The sequence below is a fragment of the Pseudozyma flocculosa genome, assembly GCF_000417875.1.
Source record: "Pseudozyma flocculosa PF-1 unplaced genomic scaffold scaffold00007, whole genome shotgun sequence".
Taxonomy (NCBI): Eukaryota; Fungi; Basidiomycota; class Ustilaginomycetes; order Ustilaginales; family Ustilaginaceae; genus Pseudozyma; species Pseudozyma flocculosa.
Genome location: NW_006920875.1, coordinates 436,208 through 448,626, shown reverse-complemented (window position 1 = coordinate 448,626; position 12,419 = coordinate 436,208). Strand labels below are relative to the sequence as shown.

Genomic DNA, 12,419 nt, shown 5'->3' with positions numbered 1-12,419 from the left:
GTCAGTGCGCTCAGCCTGGCCGAGCCAACCCGCCGGCCGCCGAGCACCGTTCCGCCCTGGTCGGCGGTCGCCGATCTTTCCCGCAGCGATGCGCTCCGCCTTCCGCCCGCATTCTCCTCCGCTGCGGCGTCCGGCTGCTCGTCGCCATCCGAATCGATGCCACGACCATCCTGGTCCATGTCGACGTCCATGAGGTCGAGGCTGGCGCCGCCACCAGATCGGCCTGCAGTGGCGAGGGCCAGCGCTGCCGCAGCACGAGCCTCGTCGCCCGGCTTGAGGCGTGCGGCATCAAAGAGGGCGTCCAGGCCGGCGTTGCCGGCCAGCGCCATGCGCAACGACTTTCTCGGTCTTCTGTCGAGCGTCGGCGTATCGGGCTGCAGGCCCTCGCCTTCCCCGGCGCCGACGCTGTCGCGGCTGCCACCCCCACCTACGGCGTCGCCGACGGGGCTCGTGCCGGCGCCAACACCGACGCTGCCGAGGCGGCTCGCCTCCCTGGATCGCCGAAGCAAGTCACCCTTGACGCCTGCGCGACCGTTGTCGTTGACGGCCATGCCCTCCCTCTCGATGGCGCGGGTGCCCCAGTGCTGCAGCTTCCTGCCCTCGCCGTGGAAGAGGGTGCCGGGCGGGTTGAAGGTCTGGGCGTTGCCGACGACGAGCTGGAAGTCGCGCTTGAACTCGTCCATGTGCGAGTAGAGCCTGTCTTGCACCTTCTTCTCCATGGTGCCAAGGTCCATGGGGTGCTCGATGAAGTCGAGGTAGTTGGGCACCTCTTCGAGGTCGACGGGCTCCCAGAAGAACTTGTAGCTGTCCCGCCGCTTGAGGTTGTCGATGAGCTTGGGCAGTGCGTCGTAGAGGCCCTTGGAGCGGAGACGCTTGATTGGCCTGGATCTCGAGCCCGAAGAGTAGATGGCCGGCATCGCAGGGGCCGAGTGGTGGGTGCGTCCGCCGTCGTCGGACTCGTCTTGATCCATGTCCTCCTCGCGACGGCCGTGCGCCTGGTGACGAGATGGGCTGCCATTGTCGTCGTCGTCGTCATCCTCTTCGTCCTCGTCCTCGTCCTCGTCCTCGTCGCTGTCTTGCTCGCTGTCGTCCCTGGCCTCTTCGCCATCGACGCTGCGGTTGCCTACGGCACTGCGGCCATCGTCACTCTCTCCTTCTTGTTGTTCTTGGGCGTCATCCTCGTCCTCATCCTCGTCGACGGCCTGGCTGTCCCCGCTGCCATCACTTCGACTGTCGCCGTGGTCCTCGTCGTCTTCGTCCTCGTCCTCTTCATCCGGAGCGGTCCGGCTGGGCCTCCTCTTGAGGGAGATGCGCAAGCCCACCCTGGCTCCGCCGTTGACTGGCTCAGAGGGTGGCGGTTTCGGCCGGGGAAGCTTGATCTGGAGCCGTCGCCTCTGGCCAGCGGGCGGATTGGACATGCCCTCGGTATCTGCTGGCGCCGGGGTCGTGCGTCGGCGGCGGCAGCAGCAACCAGCAGCAGCGCCGAGGCCGGGCGACTTACCACTGACTCTACCTCGCCCTTTGAGAACCCGTGCGACGCCCTTCTTTGGCCGTGCGTGCGTTGGATGGACACGGCTGGCGTCTGCTTCTGCGTCTGCGCCTGCGCCTGCGTCCGCTTGTGCTGCGGATCGACTGAGCCGCGCTCTGGCTCGACCTCTAGCCTGTGTGCTTGCTTGTTGGCGTGCTGGCTGGCTTGCTGGGTTGCCGTGCGTTGGGGAGGGGCTGGCGTTGCCTTTGCCAGACTTGCTCTTGGCTGGCTTTGCTTGCTTTGCTTCTGCTTGACTGGAGCGGGCGGGGCAAGGGGAAAGGGAAGCGAGGTGTGCCCCCCCGGCCGCGCCTCTTGCACGCCCCGACCCCACCTCCCTCGCCCTCATCCTCGCTGAGATCACATCCTTCTCCTGCCTGGCACCGCGTCCTGCATTTTCGGATCCGCGCGGTCACGGAGCAAAACAGGCAGCAGGCCGGCCAGCAGGCGTCAGAAGCTTCGAAGGCCTGCCTGCCGCGCACGCGCCACGCGACAACGCCAGGCCCTCCACCACCATCGGCCCCCCGAGGCGGCCAGCCTGTGACCTTCTTCTTCTCATTCGAGGCACCAGCAAGCAGCACACATGATTCGGGGTTCACCATTGCGGGCTGGCCTACTCTGCAACACGCCATCTAGATCACGATCACTTGTGAGCCCTTTCGGGATGGGGCCCGCGCGGAGTCGCCCATCCAGCCACCATTTGCCATCTGGCCCGGCAGCCGCACGGTTGAGCGAGCCCAGGCCAAGTCATGTCGGAGACCGGGCATGCGGCAATCCGGCATGCCCGCCTGCGACGCCGTGCGATGCTCAAGCGCACTCGACCGGGTTGGGCCCGACGGCGCCGGCGGCGCCCTTGTCGCACTGGTCGAGCCGGTCGACGTCGGCCTGCTCGAGCTCGAAGCTGTACAGGTCGGCGTTGGAGACGATGCGCGACGGCGTGTCCGACTTGGGCAGCGGCGAGTAGCCCTTCTGCAGCGACCAGCGCAGCAGCACCTGGGCCCAGCTGACCTTGTACTTGTCCGCGAGCTCGTTGAGCAGCGGGTCGCCGGCGTAGGCGCCGCGCACGATGGGGCAGTAGGCCTGGAGCACGATGCCGTGCTTCTGGCAGAAGTCGACAATGGGCTTCTGCTGGCACCAGGGGTGGATCTCGATCTGATTGATGGCGGGCGTCTCGCCGGCCGCGACCATCTCCTCGAGGTGCTTGACGCCGTAGTTGCTGACGCCAATCACCTTGGCCTTGCCCTCGTCTCGCAGCTTCTTGAGCGCGTTCCAAAGGTGCTTGCGCCCCTCGGTGCCCGAGGTGGGCGTGTGGATGAGGAAGCAGTCGACATAGCCATCCAGGTTGGCCTTGTCGACGCTCTGGCGCAGCGACTTGAGCGTCTCGTCCTCGGAGCTGGCGGGCGAGAGGATCTTTGTGGTGAAAAAGACCTGCTCGCGCTTGCCGCCGTCCTTGGCGATCCACTCGCGCACAGCCTCTCCAACCCTATCGTGCAGAAGCGAGTTTCGAGGCGTTCAAGGAACAGCCGCCAGCATGCGAGGAGACGAGGAGTCAGCAAAGGTATCCACTCGGCGGTCTCGTCTGTCGCCATCGCTACCCGCTCCGTCGCCAACTCACTGCTGCTCATTCTCGTAGTACTGGGCGCAGTCAATGTGCCTGTAGCCGGCGCGGAGGGCGGCGAGGACCGAGGCCTTGGTGACGTCGGCGGGGCTGTTGTAGACGCCGAAGCCGAGGACGGGCATCTTGAGCGAGGAGCCCTTTAGGGCAAAGGCCGACTCGAGGTTGAGCTTGGACATGGCGGGCAGGGTTCTGGTGAGCGAGGAGCGGAGGCTGGCTAGCATGCACCGGTGCGGCGAAGCGATGGGAGGATCAGGGCGCGGTGGCGACGGCAACAAAGACAGCGGCAGAGATTAGAGGTGATGGTGGTAGTGGTGGCGGTAGTGGTGGCGATGACGGCGATGGTGTTGACGATGGCCATGGGAGGTTCCAGCCAGCAGGCCAGGCGGGGCGCAGAAGCAAGGCCGCCGCCGCCGGCGTCGTGGTCAGCTCGACAGGTCCGTTATGCGAGGAGGCCTGCGCTTGGGGATCGGCGTGGCCAGCCAGCCAGGCTGAGCAGGCCAGGGCGCTCGAACGACAGAACAGGCCCACGGGCCAAGCAGAAAGGCAGGCCAGGCCAGGCGAGGCATTGTGGAGGCGGCGGCTTCTCGCGAACCAGGCGCCTGGCAAGGAAGGCCTGCCTGCCTGCCCTGCCTGCCTCTCTTCTCTCGCCAACCCAGGCCCAGGCTAGGCCAGCCGGGGGCAGGCTAGGGTCCAACGAGGTCGAGGTCGAGGCGTCGGCAACGCGGCGGGCGTGGGCCCGAGCACGCACAGCCCAGCCCCAACCTCGCCCTTTGGCTGGCCCGCCTTCTTGCCGCTTCGCCCTCCGGCTTCCGAACCGTCGGGTTGCGCTGGCTCCGGCCCATGCGACCCGGTCGTCTGCTGGTCGACGGTGGGGCCCGCTTTGACCCCCTGAGTCGCCACCGAGCCACCAGCAAAGACTCTCACCCTGCTCACCATCGCCCAGCGCCCGCCAGTCGCTGCCCTATAGACAACCCGCACGCCGTGGCTGCTCCAGCAATCGCCCTCTCGACCCCGATAGACCGACCCGACGCCCTCCTTCGCCAACGGCACCTGTGCGCCCGCCTCACCGAGATCAACGTGCCTCGCTTCCTGAGCATTTGACGTCCCGCTCTCTCGTCGGACAGCTCGCTTTAGGGGCGATAGCTTTACGTCGCGGTCTCGGCTCATCAGCGCCAATCGCCACGCTCCCCGCACCACACCGTCCCGATGGCCACGCCACCCGACTGGGACCGCAATGCGACGTGGGGCGGCTCGAATGGCGGCGCCGGAGGATCGAGAACACCGCTGAGACAGGCATTCTCGTCGCTATCGAAATCGTCGGGCAAGAAGACCGCTCAGAGCCTCTCGGCATCCGGCTCGACGACGCCGGCGCACCCGGCTTCCCGCAGCCAGAGCCCGGCGCCAGAACAAGGCGATGGCAAGCCGACCGTTGCAAGCGACGCTGGGCTGGCCGATGATCTGGACAACAAGGCGAAGCTCTCTCTCTCGAGGCAGAGCAGCGTCTCGAACAAGTCGGGTGCCGGCAGCGCAGCGGGCCGAGACGCCGGTGCCGCCACCGCTCCAAAAGGCGATGGCGAGGAGGACACGCCGCTGCAGCGTGCGCTCAAGAACCCGTACCACGTGAGCCATGTCGATGAGCTTCAAGCGGCCTGCGGTCCTCGTAGCTGACAGAGGAGACGCTCCTTTTCCTTGCGCTCGACCTGCGCTGCAGAGACCGCTGCCTGGCCACCCCGGCAATCTGACGACCAGCCAGGCAGAAGCTTTGCTGGAGCTGACCCAGCTGCTGCTCAAGGACGGAGCCCTCCACGACCCCGAGAAGGAACCGCCTTCTTACCAGGAGACGCAGCTGCTGTGAGCCAGGCTGGCTGTCCGGCACGGTCGCCCTCGAATGCGGATCGCCGGGGAACGGTTCGGCTGACCTCCGGGTGCACTTTGTCCCCCTTCCGAGATGTCCAGACGCTTCCTGCGAGCCCGCAGCTTCAACGTCGAAGCGGCGAGGACCATGTACCTCAAATCCGAGGCGTGGAAGAAGGAGTTTGAGCTCGACCGTCTCTGCGAGGAGTTCATCTTCGAGGAAGAAGAGGCGGTCGCAGCCTGCGGCTGGAGGATGTGTGAGTTACGCGCTCGTCTTGCCAGGGCGCCAGGTAAAAGAGGGCCGACGCTGACGAGCCGATGCGCGATGCGGGAACTGGGCCGCTGCAGACTTCCACAAGGTCGACAAGGTGAGCGCCCTCTGCCGACTGCTGCGATGCGAGCTGCCGTGCCAGTCGACGCTGCTCGCTCCCCTTCTCCAGAGGCTGGTGACAGCTCGAGACTGACGCTGCCATGCATCGGTGTTGTCTGCCTCGCCGTGCGATTGCAGCTTGGCCGCCCGATCTTTATCCAGGACCTCTCGAACCTGGACACGACCAAGCTGCTTCAGACGACGACGCCGGAGCGGATCATCAAGAAGTTTGCCGTGACCCTCGAGCTGGCGGTGCGCCACCGGTACGAGGCGTGCACGCTCTCGAGCGGGCGGTGGGTCGACGACAACATGATGGTGGTCAACGTCGAGGGCTTGGGCCTGTCGACGTTCTGGACGATGAAGGACCAGCTGCAGCAGCTGCTCGGCGTCCTCGACCAGAACTTTCCCGAGCTCTCTGGCCGCGTCCAGATCATCGGCGCGCCCTTCATGTTCAGCGCCATCTGGTCGCTGCTCAAGGGCTGGCTGCCGGCCGCGACGGTGGAAAAGGTCGACATCGCAGGTTCGGGCTACCTGCCACTGATCCTCAAATACGTGCGCAAGGAGGACTGGCCCAAGCACCTGGGAGGCGAGTGCTGCTGCTCCGGTGCGACGGCGACGGGCAGCGACGGCGCCACGCCGGCAAAGGGCAAGTCGGACGGGTGCCTGCACAGCGACGAAGGGCCGTGGGACAAGGACCTCGTCGTCGGCGCCTCGCCGAGACCGTCGTAGCGGCTCCGCGTGCGCAGCAAACGAGCCTGTACATACACACGTTCTCGGAGCGGCACCGCGACGAGGTGACAGACGACATCCGATGTGGCCTCGATGTGATCCGAGCCCGAGGCATGCCTGACGATGATGACAAAGGAGACGATACGACGAGGATGGGCTGGTTGTGGCTGGCGTGGGCTGGACCCCGTGCGCACGCGTGGGCAGGGCAGGCTGACGTGCCGGGTAAACCCGCGGCAAATAGCAGAGTTCAAGCCAGGCAGGGCGCCGAAAGGGGGGTCAGGCCAGGCGGAGTCGAGTCGCTCAGAGGCACAGAGGCACAGAGAGGCAGCGAGGCAGCGAGGCGGCGAGCGAGGCCGAGAGTCGGTTGGCTTGCCGTGCTGGCCGGCCACCGCCATCAACCTCACCTCACCACCAACCTCGTCGGCACCACCGGGCCCCCATCTCTCCGACCATCGCCCTTGCCCGCGCGCGCTGTGGCACCATCAGCATCGCTTGGTCACGGCGTGTCTCTCTGCTGGCTTGCCGACGCTGCTGTCGCCGCCAACACCTGCCACCGCTTCCTGCTACCGCGGCCGGAGCCATCTCGACGATACCCACCTGGCCCCGTGCGTACACCACCTCATATCGAGCATCACATCAGCTTTGCACCCACTACCCGCTGCTTTTTCCGCACGAGCCTCGGCCGCACAGCTTCGCCTTTGTCGAATCCCTGCCGCACAAATCTTGCTCGGGTCGACCTCTGCCCATCCCTGCTCCCGTACCACCATCGCTCGGCTCGCCTGCCACCCTGTCAGAGCTCTATCCGCTCGTCCAGTGGCATCACTACTAAGCTGCTGTCAAGGCGACTCTCGAGATCACCAAGTCGACGCTCGCTCGCCAAGCGCTCCCACCATAGCCAGAGACGTAAGACGACTCATCGGCTTCATGGCATAGACAGGCACCCTCGCCAGATGCAACCTCCGCCTATGGCGCGGGGCAGTCATCGCTCCACCATCCCTCCCCAGGCCCAGACCTTTGCGGGCCCATCACCGACACCGCCGACGCAGGACACTTCAATCACGGCTGCCATGATGCTTGGCGGCGGGGCAGGCTCCTCCTCCTCCAGCATGACGTCCCTGCAAGGCGTCGGCTCGGTCAACCTTCTCGGCAATGGTCTGGTGCAGCAGCAGCCCTCGCAGGGACAGCACCTGAATCATGCTCAACAGCAGCAGCAGCAGCAGCAGCAGCGCCCGCATCATCAGCAACAGCAGCAGCAGCACTCCATCACACAGCTGCCGATGTCGGGCCAGCAACTGTCTCTTCAACAGCAGCAGCAGCGGCAATCGCTTCACCCACGTCAGCACCCGCAGCAACAGCGACAGCCGCCGCAGCAGCCGCAGCAGCAGCCGCTTCCGCAAGCAAACCTCCAGAGGGCCCAGCACCAACAGCCGTCGGGGCACCAGCAGCACCAGCAACAGCAACAGCAGCAGCAGCAGCAGCTGGCGAACCAGGCTATCGGTGCGCCGCAGCTCAACAGCACCATGGCTCAGCTGCTGGCAAACCCGGGACTCATCATTCCCACGGCGCCGCCGCCATCTCATCACCAACATGCCGCTATCCTCGCCGAAGCCAGGTCGAGCATCTCGGACTTTGCGGCAGCCATGCAAGATGCCAAGCAGAGCTGCCCCGGCGACCGACCCGACGTACGCGCCCTGGTCTCGACGCTCGAGAGGGCGTCGAGATCCTTGACCTCGGAGCTCGGCCGAAGCATCTCGAAGCTCAAGGCGCTGAACGACGTACCCATTGCCGCTACGCCTCCGCCCTCCACCGCCTTCGGGCCTCCAGGACAACAGACGCCCTTTCCGACGATCAGCCAACCGGGGAACGACCTGCTCCAGGCGTTGGCTTCCTTTGGGATGCCTGGCTTGATGGGCGGCGCAGCGCCGCAGCAGCAGCCGCAGCAGGATCCACAGCAAGCTGCTGGCTCCGGGCAGACCCCGTTCGACCTCGGCTTCCTCTCTCAGCAGGGTGCCACCGCTGCCGTCGGTGGCGGGCCGACGGGCACCGTTCAAGGACCGGCGAATCCCCTCGGGCTTCCCCTGGCCTTTGGCGGAGCCTCGAGCATGCCCTTCGGCAGCGATGCCCCGGCTTCCGGGTCCACGCTGCAGCAGGGAGCCCCGGGCTCCAACGCCTTCGGCAACATTGCTGGCGGTCTGCAGTCGCCCTTTCTGCCGGCCCTCGCTCAGTACCTGTCGCAGGACAGCACTAGACTGGCGGGCATGGGTATGCAGAGCGGCGTTGGCATGCCAGGCCTGCCGGCTGGCCAGGGCCAGACGTCGTTGGACATGTGGCTGCTCTCCCAGCGTCAACAGCAGCAGCCTGGCGCCGGCGGCGTCCACATCGGCGCCCAGCCGGGCCCCGGCGGCATCGCGTCCACCGCCGCCCCTGCCATTGCCAACGTCGGCGGCAGTGGCTCCCAGCAGGCACCTCAGCATGGCGCTGCCAACTACTTTGGCATCCCAGCGAGCATGCTCGAGGCTTTCGGGCTGGGCTCGCTGCTTGGCGGAGGCGCGACCAAGAGCGCGTCACCGTCGTCATCTCAGCCGCCTCAGCCGCAGGTCGGACCGGTGCTCGGCGCCGGGCACACCAGTGATGGCGGAAGCAGCAGTAGCGGCGGTGGCACCGGACGGCAGGCGGCCGAGCCGATCGACCGGGCCAGGAGTCAGCAGCAGAAAGGTGCTGTCGGCCTGCCGGCCGCAGAACGCGAGTCATTGTCAGACGAGCAAGAGGCCGCGGTGGCGGCATCGGCGCCCGAGCCGAAGCGCAAGAAGCGGAAGCAGATCCGTGGCAAGGCGGAAGAATCCAAGGGCGGTCAACCAGCGCCGGCTCCCACAGAGCCACTGTCGATCGCGATGCCTTCCCGTCCGACCCTGCCGACCTCGGTGCCGGGGCCTGCGACGCCGCCAGTGGCCGTGGCGCCGGGTGCGGCCGGTCTGTCTACGCCGCAGCCAGCGGGGGAGAAGCGGGTCTCGACACTGGGCGTCGGCCTGCGGCAGGAAGGCGAGAAGCGGTACCGCAATCGCAAGCTCCTCCGCGACCTGCGCGAGCATCTCTACCGGTGGCTAGGCACCAACGAGTTCCGCAAGCTCAAGGACACCTACAAGGTGGCCGAGTGGGTGCCGAACCCCAACCTGACCGACGAGGAGCGAGCGCAGGCGGCGCTGCAGGCGGCCGGCAGCTCGAGCGCGCCGCCCATCACGACGCACATCTTCCACGTCGACTTCACCTCGCGCGACTTCTACCGGACCAATGTGTCGCTGATCGAGGCCATCGTCAACGAGGCTTCCCGCAAGGTCGAGGCGCGGCCCGAGGCGTACGGCATCGTGCCGGGCACCATCGACATTGACCACCTCGAGGACGTGGCCAAGGACCTGATGGACAGCGCTCGCAGCGGCTTCCGCATGAGCCTGCGGACGGGCGTGCAGGCGGAAAAGGAGGACAAGGAGAAGCACGAAAAGTACCGCGGCGTGGAGCGGGCCAAGACCAAGTGCCGCAACCGCGAGATTGGCGCCGCCCGCCTGCGCCACAAGATCCCCAAGCAGCTGCTGGTGCCCGGCGCCTACTCGGACGACGCCGCGAGCGACGAGGACCTCCACGGCCTCACCAAGACCGAGTGGAAGCGGCAGCGGCTACGCAAGCTGCGGATCGCCAAGGGGTGGGAGGCCGTCACGCCCAAGTGGCGCAACCGCCACCTCACACGCGCCTTCCACAAGGCCGACATCGTGTCCAAGTCCAAGCAGATGGCGCGCTGGCGGCGGGACGATCCCGTCGACCTGCCCTTCCCGACCCGGCTCTACGGCAAGACGCTGCCCGCCTCGCTGTTTGACCCCGAGTGGCTCGCTGAGCATCGTAAGGAGCTCGAGGGGGAGCCCTACTGCGTCAGGATCGACGAACGGCCGGTCGATGGCTGGAACGAGGCCGACCACCCGCTGGGAGAGGACACGTCGGATGAAATGGAGTGGAGCGACGCCATGGACTCGAGCGTGCGCGGACGCTACTTTGCCACGCACACCGCCAGCGCCAGCGTCCAGATGACGCCCCTCGACGCTTCTCGGGGACGGGGCGAAGGGCCGGCGCCCCCGCCCTCGCCGCCGATACCGTCGACTGCGACTCGCGCCGCCACGTCGCCGTTGGAGGCCGGCGCAGCCTCGTCGGGCCACAAGGACGATGCCGACGTTGTCCCGTCGACGGCGACCGAGGACATTGCCGCGCAGCAGGGCGACGAGGCCAAGCCTGCGACTGGTCACTCACGCTCGCTGCCGGCCTCTGTGCACCAGACGCCCGCGCCGACGCAGCCCGGCGAGGGCGAGGCGATCGCGTCGACGAGCTTCGATCATGCAGACCGGCCCAGCAAGCGGAAGAGGGAGGGCGAAGATGAGGATGAGCTGGCGGAGGCGGAAGGCGGGGAGGACGCGCCGGCGCGGGAGCCAGAGGGCAGGGTAGACGACCCGACGGCGCGGAGCAGTCGCAGCAGCAGCGCCGACAGCTGCCAGACGGGCCACACGACGGCAGCGGAGGAGGCGTCGAGCGAGACCGAATGCGAGATGGCGCCCAGCGCATCGGGCGGTCCCGTCGCCGTGACGGCGGCCAAGGAGGATCTGGAAACCGCTGCGCAAGGGCAGGGGCAGGACAATGCCAAGGTCGGGGACACGGCCGCCGCCGATGACAGCGCCCTCCCGGCGGCTGCCGCTTTGACGTCGTAGACCGGGTCGCCTCCGCCTAAACGTCTCGTCGGCCTCGCGAGATGGTGCTTTAGCCGTCCGCCAGCTTTGATCGAGATTCGCACGCACTGTGCTGTAGATATCGTATCGCACCGTACCCGCGCCGTTCCATTGAGTGATGAGCATGGTCGACGACAATCACTCGGTGGTCCCGAGGCATCGCCTCCGGCCGTTGGCAGTATTTTCGTCGCGATTTCTGTCCGCCTTTTTCAGGGCTCGTTCGCCGCCGGGTTGCGCCGAGCGAAGGAGAGGCCGGCCAGGCAGGCTGGCTGCGGGTGAACCTAGTAGATGGCGTGGCGGGGTGGTTTGCCCGGCCGCTTTCGGTAGGGGACCCCGAGGCGAAGTAAGGTCCTTCGTTCATGCTCGCTGACAACCCTCACCTCAGCTCACCTTGCCTCACCTCATCGGGGGCGCGCGCCACTCTCGTGACTTGATACGAGGCATGAATGACAGGGAACGTCGACGAGCGAGCCGCACCCGCTCCCCAGCCACCGGCTTCGGCTGCGGTTCAACCTTTGACGGGGCGGCCCTGCTGGCCTCTGTCCATACCGGCGATTGCAAGCTGCAACCGGTCCCAAGCCTACTGTAGGCTGACTCTAAGAGCTAGGCAGGCCTCCTTTCGGGCCTCGGTTGCTGGCATTCAAAGTCATCGACTCACTTAAGATGGCACAACACCGTGCGGTCGGTGCTTCCGCACAAGGAGCCGTTGGCGAGGGAACGGCCGCCGTGGATGCCAGGTCTGGCCCAGCCGCTGGACCTGGTCGTACCGTAGGGCCGTGAGAGCCTGACCTGGTCCTGCCTGCCTGACAAACGGCGGACGTGACACACGACGCTACCGGGGAGCGAGACGAGGTCTGCCAGGCCTGGCCTGGCCACCGGAACGCTGGGTTGGCCACCCGCCTTCCGCTCCGACCTTCGCCGGCAGCCGCGAGGCCAGGCCCATTCGAGGCGGGGTTCGGACTGGTTCCCGTTGCATCAGCTGTGGCGGGCGGCTTCCCGTGCGAGATGGACCGACCGCGGATCCGTCCTGACCCCGACCAGGCAGAGACCGGGGCATGCGTCGGCGCTATCTGCTCCGCCTTCTCCAGCTCATACGGCACATCGACGACCGCCGTACCCCACTTTTCTAAGACTTGCGCCTGGCTCGTTGATACCAGTACGCGCCAGGCCGGGCGAGGCCAGGTAGGGGGGTATGGACCACACCGCTCCGCGCTCGCGTGGGCGTTACGCCGCCGGGTGCGTCTCCATGAACCGCCTGCCTGCTTTAGAGCTCGGCCAGGTGTCGTCCGTCCTTGCATCCGTGAAAAGGGGGCAGGCGGACTCGGAGCAAGCCGACCTAGCTTCTAGCCTGCTACGTACGTACCTACCTAGTTTAGAGCTCATCAGTCGTGGGGGGCGTGGTCGTCCGTTGACCGGCCTAGATAGCCCCTCTTTGGCTGCGCAAGGTGCATCATGTACGCGCGCACGCACGCCGACCGCTACGAGCGTCGCTTACCGCTTCTTCTTCCCGTACACGGCGGTACGCACGCACGTACAGACAACAAGCAAGCGACGGCCAACACG

General features: G+C 66.7%; 4 protein-coding genes across 4 annotated transcripts in view; 2 read left to right on the top strand and 2 right to left on the bottom strand.

Annotated features, from left to right (window-relative positions):
* PFL1_02569 (uncharacterized protein) overlaps nt 1-1,418 on the bottom strand; it is a gene marked incomplete at both ends in the record, with an annotated part of 3,503 nt that extends 2,085 nt beyond the window's left edge. The window contains one exon of the mRNA XM_007880085.1: nt 30-1,418. Coding sequence (XP_007878276.1) covers nt 30-1,418 — 1,389 coding nt within the window. The remainder of the gene's footprint in view (nt 1-29) is intronic.
* A 914-nt stretch (nt 1,419-2,332) lies between these two features.
* On the bottom strand, nt 2,333-3,364 carry PFL1_02568 (uncharacterized protein; the record flags this gene model as incomplete). Its single annotated transcript, XM_007880084.1, has 2 exons — nt 2,333-3,008; nt 3,141-3,364. 2 exons carry the CDS (start codon nt 3,362-3,364, stop codon nt 2,333-2,335), a joined length of 900 nt encoding a protein of 299 aa, XP_007878275.1.
* Nucleotides 3,365-4,349: 985 nt separating this feature from the next.
* Nucleotides 4,350-6,096, top strand: PFL1_02567 (uncharacterized protein; the record flags this gene model as incomplete). Its single annotated transcript, XM_007880083.1, has 5 exons — nt 4,350-4,763; nt 4,855-4,994; nt 5,100-5,254; nt 5,346-5,365; nt 5,506-6,096. 5 exons carry the CDS (start codon nt 4,350-4,352, stop codon nt 6,094-6,096), a joined length of 1,320 nt encoding a protein of 439 aa, XP_007878274.1.
* Nucleotides 6,097-7,202: 1,106 nt separating this feature from the next.
* PFL1_02566 (uncharacterized protein) lies at nt 7,203-10,838 on the top strand (the record flags this gene model as incomplete). Its single annotated transcript, XM_007880082.1, has 1 exon — nt 7,203-10,838. The coding sequence occupies one exon, from the start codon at nt 7,203-7,205 to the stop codon at nt 10,836-10,838; it is 3,636 nt and encodes a 1,211-aa protein (XP_007878273.1).
* Between the last annotated feature and the right edge of the window lie 1,581 nt (nt 10,839-12,419).